The sequence below is a fragment of the Simochromis diagramma genome, unplaced genomic scaffold (assembly GCF_900408965.1).
Source record: "Simochromis diagramma unplaced genomic scaffold, fSimDia1.1 OVJJ01000402.1, whole genome shotgun sequence".
Classification (NCBI taxonomy): Eukaryota; Metazoa; Chordata; class Actinopteri; order Cichliformes; family Cichlidae; genus Simochromis; species Simochromis diagramma.
Genome location: NW_024386972.1, coordinates 1,218,046 through 1,230,222, shown reverse-complemented (window position 1 = coordinate 1,230,222; position 12,177 = coordinate 1,218,046). Strand labels below are relative to the sequence as shown.

At 41.8% G+C, this 12,177-nt stretch overlaps 1 protein-coding gene across 1 annotated transcript; it reads left to right on the top strand.

Annotated features, from left to right (window-relative positions):
• On the top strand, window positions 1-11,883 carry pde6c (phosphodiesterase 6C, cGMP-specific, cone, alpha prime). Its single transcript, XM_040038970.1, has 22 exons — window positions 1-1,366; window positions 1,956-2,108; window positions 2,936-3,025; window positions 3,166-3,306; window positions 3,401-3,475; window positions 3,584-3,648; window positions 4,523-4,589; window positions 4,818-4,865; window positions 4,959-5,108; window positions 5,374-5,517; window positions 5,837-5,902; window positions 6,022-6,177; window positions 6,677-6,784; window positions 6,881-6,990; window positions 7,072-7,159; window positions 7,251-7,351; window positions 7,485-7,592; window positions 7,756-7,819; window positions 8,127-8,201; window positions 8,329-8,412; window positions 9,472-9,625; window positions 9,715-11,883. The coding sequence occupies exons 1-22, from the start codon at window positions 899-901 to the stop codon at window positions 9,765-9,767; spliced, it is 2,568 nt and encodes an 855-aa protein (XP_039894904.1). The 5' UTR covers window positions 1-898; the 3' UTR covers window positions 9,768-11,883.
• The last annotated feature ends 294 nt before the right edge of the window (window positions 11,884-12,177 follow it).

Sequence of the window (12,177 nt, the reverse complement as noted above, 5' to 3'; positions counted from 1 at the left end):
CTTCCTGACACAACCCCACAGGGGATTTGTGTCTCAGGCTGGAATCAAACCAGCAACCTTTCACCTGTTTGCTGAATGTGTAAACCACTAGACGATGGATCCTCACTGACGTGACTCTTATATACAGCTAGAAATGAATATTAGGGCAAAAAAACACTTATTTTGGGGGCAAATTTTTAGTTGGGGTGCTGGCCAGCTATTTAATCCCCCTACAGCTGCAGGGACGCAAGTATCAGCCAATTTCATGGCAGCTATTTTTAACCGAATCAGATAAATACAGGTAACAGCATCTTACTAAGACGTTAATGAAGCTTCTGTCCTATTGAACCGCAGGGGATAAATTAGCATTATTGGTAACACCTGTGTTGCTATTTCCTGTCCTAAAGGTAACTAAGGTCTGTGGACTTTAGTTTCTCGCCAAAATGCCTGACACCCTGTTTCTTCAGTGACAGCTCCCTTTTGTTATTCTTTACCTCTCCACCATGCCCAGTCTGACATCTGACCTGACAACAATCTGTTTCTCCTCCCTCCAGCTTCACATAGCAAGGATTGCCCGATATAAAATGATCAGGCTGGGATTTGCGGCCTAAGGACGCTTAAAGCAGGAGGTTTAATGTCATGACGTCACGTTAATTAGCGCCACTTTGATCCTTTCAGCCTCTTAGCCGCACTCTGCCCTGTTCTGTCTGTCGGTTGTCACGAGATGCGTTACTCCCTTTGGGGACCGCGGAGGAGGATGCACAGAGGCTCAAACGGACACTATTGATCCATCCACCCCTGCAGGCCCCAGCACAGCTCCTACCCTCCAGCTTGGCACTTTTTTCCCTGCAGGTGATGCTTTTTTAAAAGAAACAAAAACAAAAAAGGGGGGGACTGTGGCATAAAAAAGAAGGAAAAAATGGCAGACAAGGATAGTGTGGAAAAATATCTGGAAAACAACCCGCAGTTTGCAAAAGAGTACTTTGATAAGAAGCTGCGCGCTGAAGCTCTCACCGCCGCCTTTTCGGCCAACGTGGACATCAAAGACACCGCTTCGTTCAAGGACGTTAACGCCGTGCAAGAATCCGCCATCATTTTCGAGCTCGTCAAGGAGCTGCAGAAGCCGGAGAACATGGAGCAGGCCCTCCACAAAGTGCTGCAGAGAGTGGCTCTCATCATACAGGCTGACAGGCTCAGTTACTACGTGTGTCGAGGCAGAAACGGAACACTTGAGCTCGCCACCAGCCTCTTTGACGTGACTCCGACCTCCAAGTATGAGGCTAACCTGGTCGATCCGCAGACCGAAATCGTGTTTCCTCTGGAGATCGGTGTTGTCGGTTTTACCGCCACCTCCAAAAAAACGCAGAATGTTCCTGATGTGTCAAAGGTGAGGAGTTGTGAAGTTTTGTGATAAAATAAATAAACAAAACAAACTCAAAGAAAAAGTAATAATCTAGGTTAAAAATAAATAAATAATAATAATAATGACTAAATAAAATATTTTTTTCTTTTTTTTAAATAAAGGCTTTCATACAGAAATCAGCTACTATATAAAAGAGGCAATATCATAGTTTGCATCTATTTCCTACATTTATATTCATCTTCCCTGTATTATTTACATTTAATAAGGGTCCTGCTATAGTAAACACCGAAATAAGCTAATAACAGAGAGGAAACATATATTTTTCACATATTTTTCACATCGTGCCATGTTTTTTCTAAACCAGGTAAATATCAGAATTATTTGTCATGTGTCTGCATCTACTGCAAAAATGTGCCTGCAGCACTGATTGTCTTCATCTTCTAACTGAAGACAGTTACTAATTATATAAAAATGTAATGTAGTTGTTTGTTTGAAAATGAAAGGTTTTGGTAGTTGATGAACATATGAAAATTTCACGGCCTTTGTAGTTTCAAATAAATAGTTTGGTTTAATAAGACGTGCTGTAAGTTATTTGCTTTTTCTCTCCCCTCAGAATCCAAAGTTCTCTGACTTTGTGGATAAACAGACTGGATACAAGACCAAAAGCATGATGACCTTCCCTCTGATGGCTGAAAAAGAGTGCCTTGGAGTCGTCATGGCGCTAAACAAAATAGGAGCAGAGCATTTCACTCCAGAAGATGAGGCGGTAAGGATACAAGCTTAAGTGTGTATATATATATATACATATATATGGGTTTATCCCTAATGGCTTTCAGCATGTGGCATTACATAATGGTATTAGAGTGTCATCAAACGATTATTACGCCCTCTTTGTCGTAACGTCTAAACTGCATCTTATTTGGCAGTAATTGTGTTAAACACATGCATAGTTGCTCCTCTTTTACTTTCAAAACCCTGCGCTCAAGCCGTTTGAACTGTGCAGCTAAATAAAGGTTATTGGCGTAATTACATCTTACCAGTGGGGTGCAAAACACTTCAATTATGTCAGTGGGAGCCAATCAGACCTGAGTGACTCGGTGCGATTGCTTTCGAGCGCTAATGTTTAAGTAAGGCATAAAGATTTAAGTATGATTCTGTTATCTCTGTAGTCTGCATCAAAGACCATTCACTACTGCCTCTGAAGCCATACGTTCACAATGAGGTACAATTACTGGAAGATTAAACTGGGTCAGAAGGAAATTGTGTTTTTTTACAGACTCTTGGGAGTCTGGCGATAGTGTCTGGTAACAGTGATGATTTTCAGAAAGAGAGAATTGGTTGATGTGCAGGGCAAAGCCTTTAACTCCTAAGATGAAAATCTTGCACCTTACAAACGTAATTTCCAGCATTTAAGAAAAAAAAAACCCACGCACTTAGGATCAAAGTGAAATGAGATTTCACCTGCTTTCTATCATATTATTCCTACACAGTTACCTTTATACGCCAAATCGTGTTGCGACGTTGCGCTGTAGCAGTAAAGGTTCTCATGTGTCACAGCTTTGAACCTGCTGTCTAATCTGATTTGGTCCTTAGCTCTTCCACAAGTACATGAACTTTGCTCAAGTCGTCGCCCTGCAGCACTACACAGCCTACATGTGGAATGTGGAATCCAGGAGAAGTCAGGTAAACCCAACTGTGCCGTGTGTTCAGTCTAAAATCACTGATGATTCCGTCTCCTTTAAAATCTGTATTTAAAGAAAAAACAAAAACAAGCATTTCCCCCACATGCTTTCCTGCATTCACGTTTTTACTTCTGACTTTAGGTGCTGCTCTGGTCAGCCAGTAAAGTGTTTGAGGAGTTGACAGACATTGAGAGACAGTTCCACAAAGCACTGTACACCGTAAGGACCTATCTACAGTGTGAAAGATACTCAGTGGGTTTGTTGGACATGACCAAAGAGAAGGTTGGTTTTGCAGAATTGATTCAGTTATGCAGTTAGGTAGCTGCACACATAAATAACCCGATGCAGTCATTTCCTGGGTTTTATTTTCCTCCAGGAATTTTATGATGAATGGCCGGTGAAACTTGGAGATGTGGAACCTTATAAAGGACCCAAAACACCAGACGGCAGGGTAAGACGTTCATTTATATCTTTATTAAATCAGCTCTCTTTTTCCATGTGGCATTTTTACCTAATTACATTTTTTTTGCAAAGATCATCAGGTTTGCTTTTTGTACAGGAAGTCAACTTTTACAAGATCATTGACTACCTCCTGGAAGGCAAAGAAGAAATCAAAGTCATACCGTGAGCAACACCGGCTACATACAAATGCACTCAAACATTTCATTTCAATATACAACATAAAAGCCAAAGTGCACTTCCCAAAACCACTGACTTTAAGTAAGTAATTTTCTGCTCTTTATCACTTCTTCTCCTTCCCGCCTGTCAGCTCTGGCATCACTACATCACCCAAAATGAATAAAAAAATAAAAATAAAGTCACTAACGAGGAGCCTATAGAGAGTTTATAGAGCTCGTCTTGGCACAGCAGTGCGTTAGGATCATGATATTTATTTGTAATTTAATTAGTAATTTAACAACAAGTCAAACTACTAATTAAATTGAGTACAATTACTTTAATGAACAATTTGATTACATGTGAACTGTCCTGGTAATTGTGTTACGTAAGTGCAAACTACAACTTTAAATCGACTGGAATCTGGTCAAATAAAACTTACTTGATTCAGTTTAACACAAGAATGAATTATTTTAAGAAATAAACATTTTATTTTTATATTTCAGTTGCATTTTACTCAAAACTATTACCTCATGTTTATGGGGGCAAATAATTTTTTTGCGAGTATGTGTCCTTGACTTGTAATTGAGAACATTATAAATTTGAGAGGCTATATTTTTCAAAATAAAAGTCCTAGCTAGTCCATGTACAAAATGGTCAAAATTGCAGGTAGTCAGTACATTTTAAAATAGATGAAGCAGTCACGCTTGCCCACAACATTAATCTTTAATTTAGATAAGAAGTAATTCTGGGGGGGGTCTGATGAATGTTATTTGAAGACTAACAAGAAGGTGTATATGAGTAAGTCTGCTTTGAAAGAGTGCCCACTGTTTAATATGCGTCTCACTCAAATTCACCTTGCTGTGTGTGCTCCTTTTTGCAGTGGTCCCCCAGCCGATCACTGGGCTTTGGTTAGCGGCCTACCAACCTATGTGGCAGAGAATGGCTTTGTAAGTACATTTTCTTTTTAGCTGAATTACCAAAACGAGCAAAGAATGAAAGTAACTTGTGTACCCATCAACAACTGATGCGGTCTGATTAAAAACCAGTTGTGCATATAACCGGTGCATTTATGTGGAATACAATCTGCAAACTTTAAAGGCCACATGCAACAATCAAAGATAGATTGATTAAAACTGTTGATACATGTGAAAATATTTTTTTGTGACTGCTTGCAGATTTGCAACATGATGAATGTGGCTGCAGATGACTACTTCACTTTCCAGGTGCGGGACTTTTTCCTCTCTTTGTGCTTGGATGGTTAATGCACATTGACACGAAAACATAAAACGTATAAAACACATCGCCGTGTCTTTCAGAAAGAGGCTGTGGACGAGACGGGGTTTGTCATCAAAAACGTCCTGTCGCTGCCCATCGTCAACAAGAAGGAAGAAATCGTGGGCATCGCCACGTTCTTCAACAGGAAAGACGGCAAACCGTTCGATGAACATGACGAACAGATCACTGAGGTTGGCGTCCTCTCTCACCCTCGTTTTATGCCCTGTGACCCTCACACACAATGTCATGTTGTTGTTTGTATGTAAATCTTTAGCACTCCTTCTCTGTAGCAGAAAACTGCATGAATTTGCATGTTGGCTGTATTACTATGCATATATTACACGAGGGAAAGTGTTTTTACAGGAGTTTGATGTAAATCAGGGTTATGCGGGGTCACAGCTCAGTAGATCCTGCTTCTTTTTTCTCATGTTTTCTTGATCTCGTTGTTTGCACCAGGCCCTGACACAGTTCCTCGGCTGGTCAGTGCTGAACTGTGACACCTATGACAAGCTGAACCGTATGGAGTGGAGGAAGGATATCGCCCAGGAGATGCTCATGTACCAGACCAGATGTACCACGGATGAGCTGCAGTCCATTCTGGTTAGCGTCACCTTGCCTTTTTCTTTCCTGAAACTTACCTCTGACCTCTCAGCATTTGTTCGAGAAGCAATTTAAGCAGGGATTTAAAGTAGTCAAAGGGTAATGCACTGTGAAAAGCTTATTGAGTAGCAGTCCTACATTACCAGCTATTAGGGAACTGATAGGAGGTCTAACGGATGATATATCCACTTGGCAAGAGAAGATTTGACAAGAGTTTACAAGGGTACTTCTGGGAGTACTTGTCTGAAATCTCTGAAAGTATAACATAACATGCAGTGTAAATGTCAGCTGAAATGATTGTTCTCTCGTTTACAACCAGAACACCAAGGAGAAGTTTGATGCCGATCCTGAAGACTGCGACCAGAAAGAGATGTACAAACTGTTGGTGAGCTGCTCATCAGTCAATCGTTTCATTTAGTTTGAACCAAAATAAAATTGGTCCACAAGAAAGACACTGTAAGCATTTCAGGGAATAAGCCACGCATGTCATGTGTTTCTGTTCAGAGGGCAAACATCCCGGTGGCAGACAACGTCAACGGCGAGAATCTGTACCTGTTCTCCTTCAGCGACTTCCCCGTGACCGAGTTCGACCTCATCAAAGCCGGCATTCGCATGTTCTTCGAACTCGGAGTCGTCGAGAAGTTTAAAGTTCCCGCAGAAGTGAGTCCTATATTCAGACGCTTGCTTTGATAAACCTGTTCAAACAAGACACGCTCGAACTGCTCTCCCAGTTCTTTTATCATTTCTCGACGTGGCGTTCTTGTCCTTAAATGCTCCCGAAGCAAAGTTCTGATGCAAACATAAAGATGATCATCATGTTCCAAATCCTTTGGAACTTAAAACTGCTGCTATTTTATTAATAATGAGAGAAGAGACGAGCCTTGGGGACACAGAATGTTCGTGGCATCATCTGTGAATCTTTTTTGGCAACAGGCAAGCTGCCATGGCTCTGTTTCACTGGGAACAAAGAAGGATGCGATCCTTAATTAGACTGTCGAAGCGTGCCATGCTGTACTGCAGTTACAAATATGAGTGATTCTCTGTAGTGCTGTAGGGCAAGAGTTGCTTTCCTTAGGCATGAAAAGAAAGTGCACCAGCTATACAATTTCCTCTCCTTTTTGCTTTGTTTTTAAATCCGAACCCTCCCTTTCCCCCTCAGACACTGACCAGGTGGATGTACACCGTGAGGAAGGGTTATCGTGCCATTACCTACCACAACTGGAGGCACGGTTTCAACGTAGGCCACACTATGTTCTGCCTGCTGCAGGTAAGGCCTGCACAACATCCAGTTCTTGCTACGTAGATTAAGCACAAGCCTTTTAAACTTTTCTAAGCTCTTATTTGACTCTTTCTTCTACTACAGACAGGAAAGCTAAGGAAATACTACACTGATCTCGATGCCTTTGCCATGGTGGCCGCTGCTTTCTGCCATGATATCGACCACAGAGGAACCAACAACCTCTACCAGACAAAGCAAGTCAAACCGACTCTTTTATGAACGTGTTTGGCAATATATGGACCGGTGTCTAAACTGTCTCTTTTTTCCCCCTGCAGGAGTGCATCTCCTCTGGCCAGACTTCATGGCTCCTCCATCATGGAGAGACACCATTTGGAGTACAGCAAGACTCTAATGGGGGAGGAGGTACAACATTTTTTCTTGTCCAGTAATTTCAGTTGTGATATTTAAAAAGGAAAAACAAACGCGTTTGATGACTTTTTATGATCTCCCGCAGAGCTTGAACATCTTCTGCAACCTCCAGAAGCGTCAGTTTGAGAATGTGCAGCACTTGTTCGACGTCTGCATCATCGCCACAGATCTGGCGCTTTACTTCAAGTAGGTTTGCTGCAGATCGGCCGTTTTGCAGCCACAGTTAATGCGAGACGTAAAACAACGGCTAGTCGAAGACGTGATCGCAAAAGCTGTAAAAAAGCAGCCCAGTTGATGTGACCTGTTTCTCTTCACACAGAAAGAGAACCATGTTCCAAAACATCGTGAATGCCACGGAGCCAATGACAGACGAAAAAGAGGCCACGGCTTTTGTTTCCAACAACCCTATCAGGAAGGAAATCATCATGTATGTAAACTGATTTAACGTGCTGAGAAAAGTCTGTCAAGTTGATTTTAGAAAGATGAGGAGATTTCTGAGACAGCAGGCCACGGCAAATCATCAGCGTGTTGCACGTCCTGTTTTTTTTTTCCTTTGTCCCTCTGACTGTGTGTTTGTCTCACACTTTCAGGGCCATGATGATGACAGGTTGTGACTTGTCAGCCATCACCAAGCCCTGGGAGGTACAGAGCAAGGTGGGTGACCTTTACAGCGCTGACATGGCCTGATTTCAAAATATCAGGTGAAGTTCACAAGAAAATAAAAACTCACACTAGTACGGGAAGAAATAAGCTATTTGTGTTATTCTGTTTGATATCAGTAAAAAAGTTCCATATTTATAGCTGCTAGAAGACATCCTGACCTGAGCCGGTGAAATCCCATGTGTAGTTTGAAGAGTACTGAAAATAACTCGACGGCGCTCATGCTGTACTTCCGCCACTGCGTGCCTTTGATTTCCCTGCATCACGCTTTGTTCTGTTTGTCGCCCTGTTTTGTCTGCAGGTGGCTCTGATGGTGGCTGCTGAGTTCTGGGAACAGGGCGATTTGGAGAGAAGTGTTTTGGACCAGCAACCAATTGTAAGAGCCGCACCCCCTCCTGTGGCTTTCTTCTTGTCCGTTCACGTTTTTTTTTTTTTTTTTTAGCATTACAGAGCAACTGTTTGACCCTCTTTCACCTGAAAACTCTTCCTCTTGTCTCTCTCAGCCCATGATGGACAGAAACTGTGCCGAACAGCTCCCCAAGATGCAGTGTGGTTTCATCGACTTTGTGTGCTCATTTGTGTACAAGGTGAAAACTTTTTTTTTTTTTTACACTGTGCCATCCTGCCAAAAGATGACTAGTGGAGGCTGGTAGTGAAACAGACAAGAAAGGAAGTCTGATCTACGTTGCAGTAGTTAATCTGTATTTTTAAACAAGCGCTAATACTACTGCAACTGTGTAATCCTACTGTGAGGGGCCTTTAAGAAAGGCAGAGCCAAACAAAAATAACTTAGCACAGTCATTAACTTTACTCGGAGCCTTTACAGTGTTTCCAAGGCAATAATATTTATTTTCAAGCCCTCCTGAACAGCTCGATGAAAAGCCAGGTGTAAGTGTTCCCATATTTCATAAATAATAATTAGAACAGAGAGGACTCTGTGGTGATAAAGTTGAACATTCGATACAACAAAACGTCACTGCACAGCGCAGGAGCAAAAACACTGGTGCCGATTGCAAACTGGCAATTTCACAGGCAGTGTCATTATTAGCTTTACAGAAAGCAGCGCAGCGGCATCAACCATCTTAGGTTGTGTAACAGGATGTATTGAGATTACCTGTTGAGCCCAGAAGGCCAGCTACACGACAGGTGAAGAAATTTAAAGAAACTACAGGACCTTTGGGGACACCGTGCTGGTGTGGTTTGGGTCTGTTTGTCCACAGAGAAGAGACACAGGCATGTTCTGAGTGATCACCTTTGGGATTTTTCCTAATCATGGCACAAAGAAACAAAGGACTCTGTCTGCACCCGATCAGTAAATTTATAGCAGGCGTCCTTCAAATACCCAGCATGCTTTCTGGTTCTGACTTTAAGCCCAGCCATTTCTTTCTCGGTTCAAGTTTGGGCACCAGTTCTACATCACTGGAAAGCGTGTATAAGTAATTAGTGTTGCTGTTAATTTGTCACCAGATGGTATTTACACTAGAATAAACACATAGGCTACATCCATGAATCTGCTGTCCTTGCAGGCCGGTGCTGTAAGAGGCAGAACATATTAGTGCAAGAGGGGGGAAAAAAACTGCATTCTTCCAGTTATTATATAACATAAGTAACACATACTTACATTTCATTTGTTTTTCTTTTCCCAGGAATTCTCAAGGTTCCACAAAGAGATCCAGCCCATGTTTGACGGCCTGAACAATAACAGGGCACACTGGAACGAGCTGGCTGAGGTATACAACGCGAAGATGAAGGCCATTGAGGATGAGAAGAAGAAACTAGAAGAAGAGGAAGCCAAGAAAGGTAAGAATATCTTTGTGCGATCATTAATCTGTTGGCTCGACAGAAGAGTTCATCTTTCTTTTTTCTTTTTTTCTTCTTTGTATATTTAGCTGGTGGTGGTAGCAGCGAAGGAGGGAAATCAAAGACGTGCACCATCTGTTAAGTTCCACCAGTGCTTGGATCTGAACTGATACAGTCTGTTTAGGACTAATCTAGACAACACTAGTCTTTCCTGGTCTGAAAGCTCATCTCATCTAAGCTTTTTCCTCGGTGTGGTCTCGCCTACACCGCTATAGTTCTGGTTATTCGCTGTTTCATTCATGTAGTCCGGTCCAGCCCTGTATGGTCTAGTCTGGTTCTGTGTAGCCTGCCAGGTCTGGTCTGCACTGCAGTTTGGAATAGACCCACCTAACCTTTTCTTCAAGGAGGGAAGAGTCAGAGACTTCACCGTGAAACCTGGAAGAGAAGCTGTTCGACTTTGAAAGCACGACACGTTTGAATCTTCTCCTTCCTGCTGAACAATGTTGTGGACATTTTTAAAGAAAAATCATACCGTCGCAAAAATTCCTTAGTGTTAACCAAAAATATTTCTGACATGTTTTAAAAGTGTGGCTGGATAAACTTAAATATTCAGGAAGGAAAAACTAGTTATGTGTAGTTCAGATAGGGTGCAGCGTGTGGGGTGTACACATGCCAAAGCATGTACAGTGCTGCAGTACACAATTCAGAGAGCGCTCCTGTTGGCAGTCAGTTAACACGCAGTATATTTTAATACTGTAGGTCGCACAACGCACTTAGCTGCTGCTATTTTGACAGTGGCAGACGTGATAAAGTGAGGGAGGGCTGGCTGGGACACGTAACGTCATGGCTACGGACCTGAGGAAAGGGGCTAAAGGAAATGTGTGAAATTAATTCCTTCAGATTAAGAGTAGGAAAGCTGCAATCTGAGGGATCTGTTAATGCTTTAGTGGTGAAAAGCAAGGAATGCATTTAATAGTGAGAAACGCACTGTCTTGAAATAAAGACCGATGTCTCTTACCTCAAAAGGCACTAAGAAGCTGTGTCAAGGTGTTTGTATTTTAATATGCAACTATATCTATATATACTTATATATTTTTTGATTCTTTGAGTATTTTGTACTTGGACTGTCTTGGAAGGAGGATGGAGGGGAGCTTTGAAAGAGGACAAATTATCACTAGAATCACATCCAGACGTCGAGTCTGTGTTTTGAACTTTATCGTCAGCTTTGATGAATTCCTCTGAGCTGCGCTGAACTGGGAAAAGACACAATTTTACTACACGGGTATTAAGATTGAACTTACAATTTCTTATCGATTCCATTTAAAAGTCTTTTTAAATGTGAATGATTTCACGTGTTTATAGTTTATGGCATAGGAATTGTAAAATGTAAATTGTATAAACTTATTGAAGGTTATAAAGGCAACTTTTGCTTCTTGTAAGCAGGCGAGCGTTGCAGTAGATCTACCTCTTCTGTAAGAGGATTTGATTGCCTGGAAGCTTTAAATAACCGTCTTACTGAGGAGGTAAAAAAAAAAAAGGCTTATCATATATATGTGCAGAGACTTGTTTTTGTGAAGATGCAGCTAGAGCATCATTGATTGTACGGTGGTACAGGCCAAAGTCGTCTCCTTCTTTCTTCATTGATGTAACCGTGAGACAAATAAGGCAATAACTGCTCAACTCAGTGTAAATCTATGCCACCCACGTAAAACCAAATTGAACCGATCTGGGCTGAAAACGTAAGAGTTTACAGTGCAAGCAGAGTGCACTTTCTTGTTAGCACTGCGGCTGTGGCTTTCATCTCCCTGTTACGCAATGTCTCCTCTAATCAATGGGCCATCAATCAGAGGCACTTGATCCTATCAGAAGGGCTTTGGGAGTACCTGGAAACTACCTTGTCTGCTGCTTGAGGTGAAGCGAGGAGCCGTTGTAATCCCTGGATCCAAAACTGTGCAAAAAAACAAACATTTACGAAATGTGAGAGATATGTTTCAGTGATTTCATAATCTTATCTTGCTGCACACATTTTATATGAAATCTTACACCATCAGTTCTGTCTCCAGTTATGTTAAAAAAAAAAAAAAAACAGCCCCTTGGCTTTTCTTTTGGATCTTTTGTGTGACACAAAAAAGCACTATATACTTTCTACTTAATCCATCAACTGTCATTCAGACATTAGAGCTCTATCATTTGATGTATGAAATGACCTCTGTATGAGTCATGAGATGTAATATGTGTAAGCAAATAAAGGATATTATGGATGCAAAAGAGTAAAGAGCATCGCTTTTTTGGGCTTGAAAATAGGACAGCACGTGCAGAGGCGACGTTTTCTCTCTTCTTCGCAAGTTGAGTTATGCAGATTAAAGTTAAACACAGGCAGAGAGTGAACCTGAGATCCTCTGGGCTTAGCTGCGACAGTGCTCGTCGGAAAGCCATATATCACCGGGGGATCTTAGAGGCTCCAAAGCTGGATGAGCCAGTGGGGAAAGAGGATCAGTGGATTGGTTGTGATCCCTGCCCGATTCAGTACCATCTCACTTTTCTGCTCAGCG

Excerpts from the sequence above, each read along its gene's own strand:
- pde6c (XM_040038970.1), top strand. The coding sequence starts at position 899 with ATGGCAGACAAGGATAGTGTGGAAAAATATCTGGAAAACAACCCGCAG. Across the intron at positions 3,307-3,400 it reads TGGACATGACCAAAGAGAAG|GAATTTTATGATGAATGGCC; the intron begins GTTGGTTTTGCA and ends ATTTTCCTCCAG. Across the intron at positions 5,109-5,373 it reads ATGACGAACAGATCACTGAG|GCCCTGACACAGTTCCTCGG; the intron begins GTTGGCGTCCTC and ends TGTTTGCACCAG.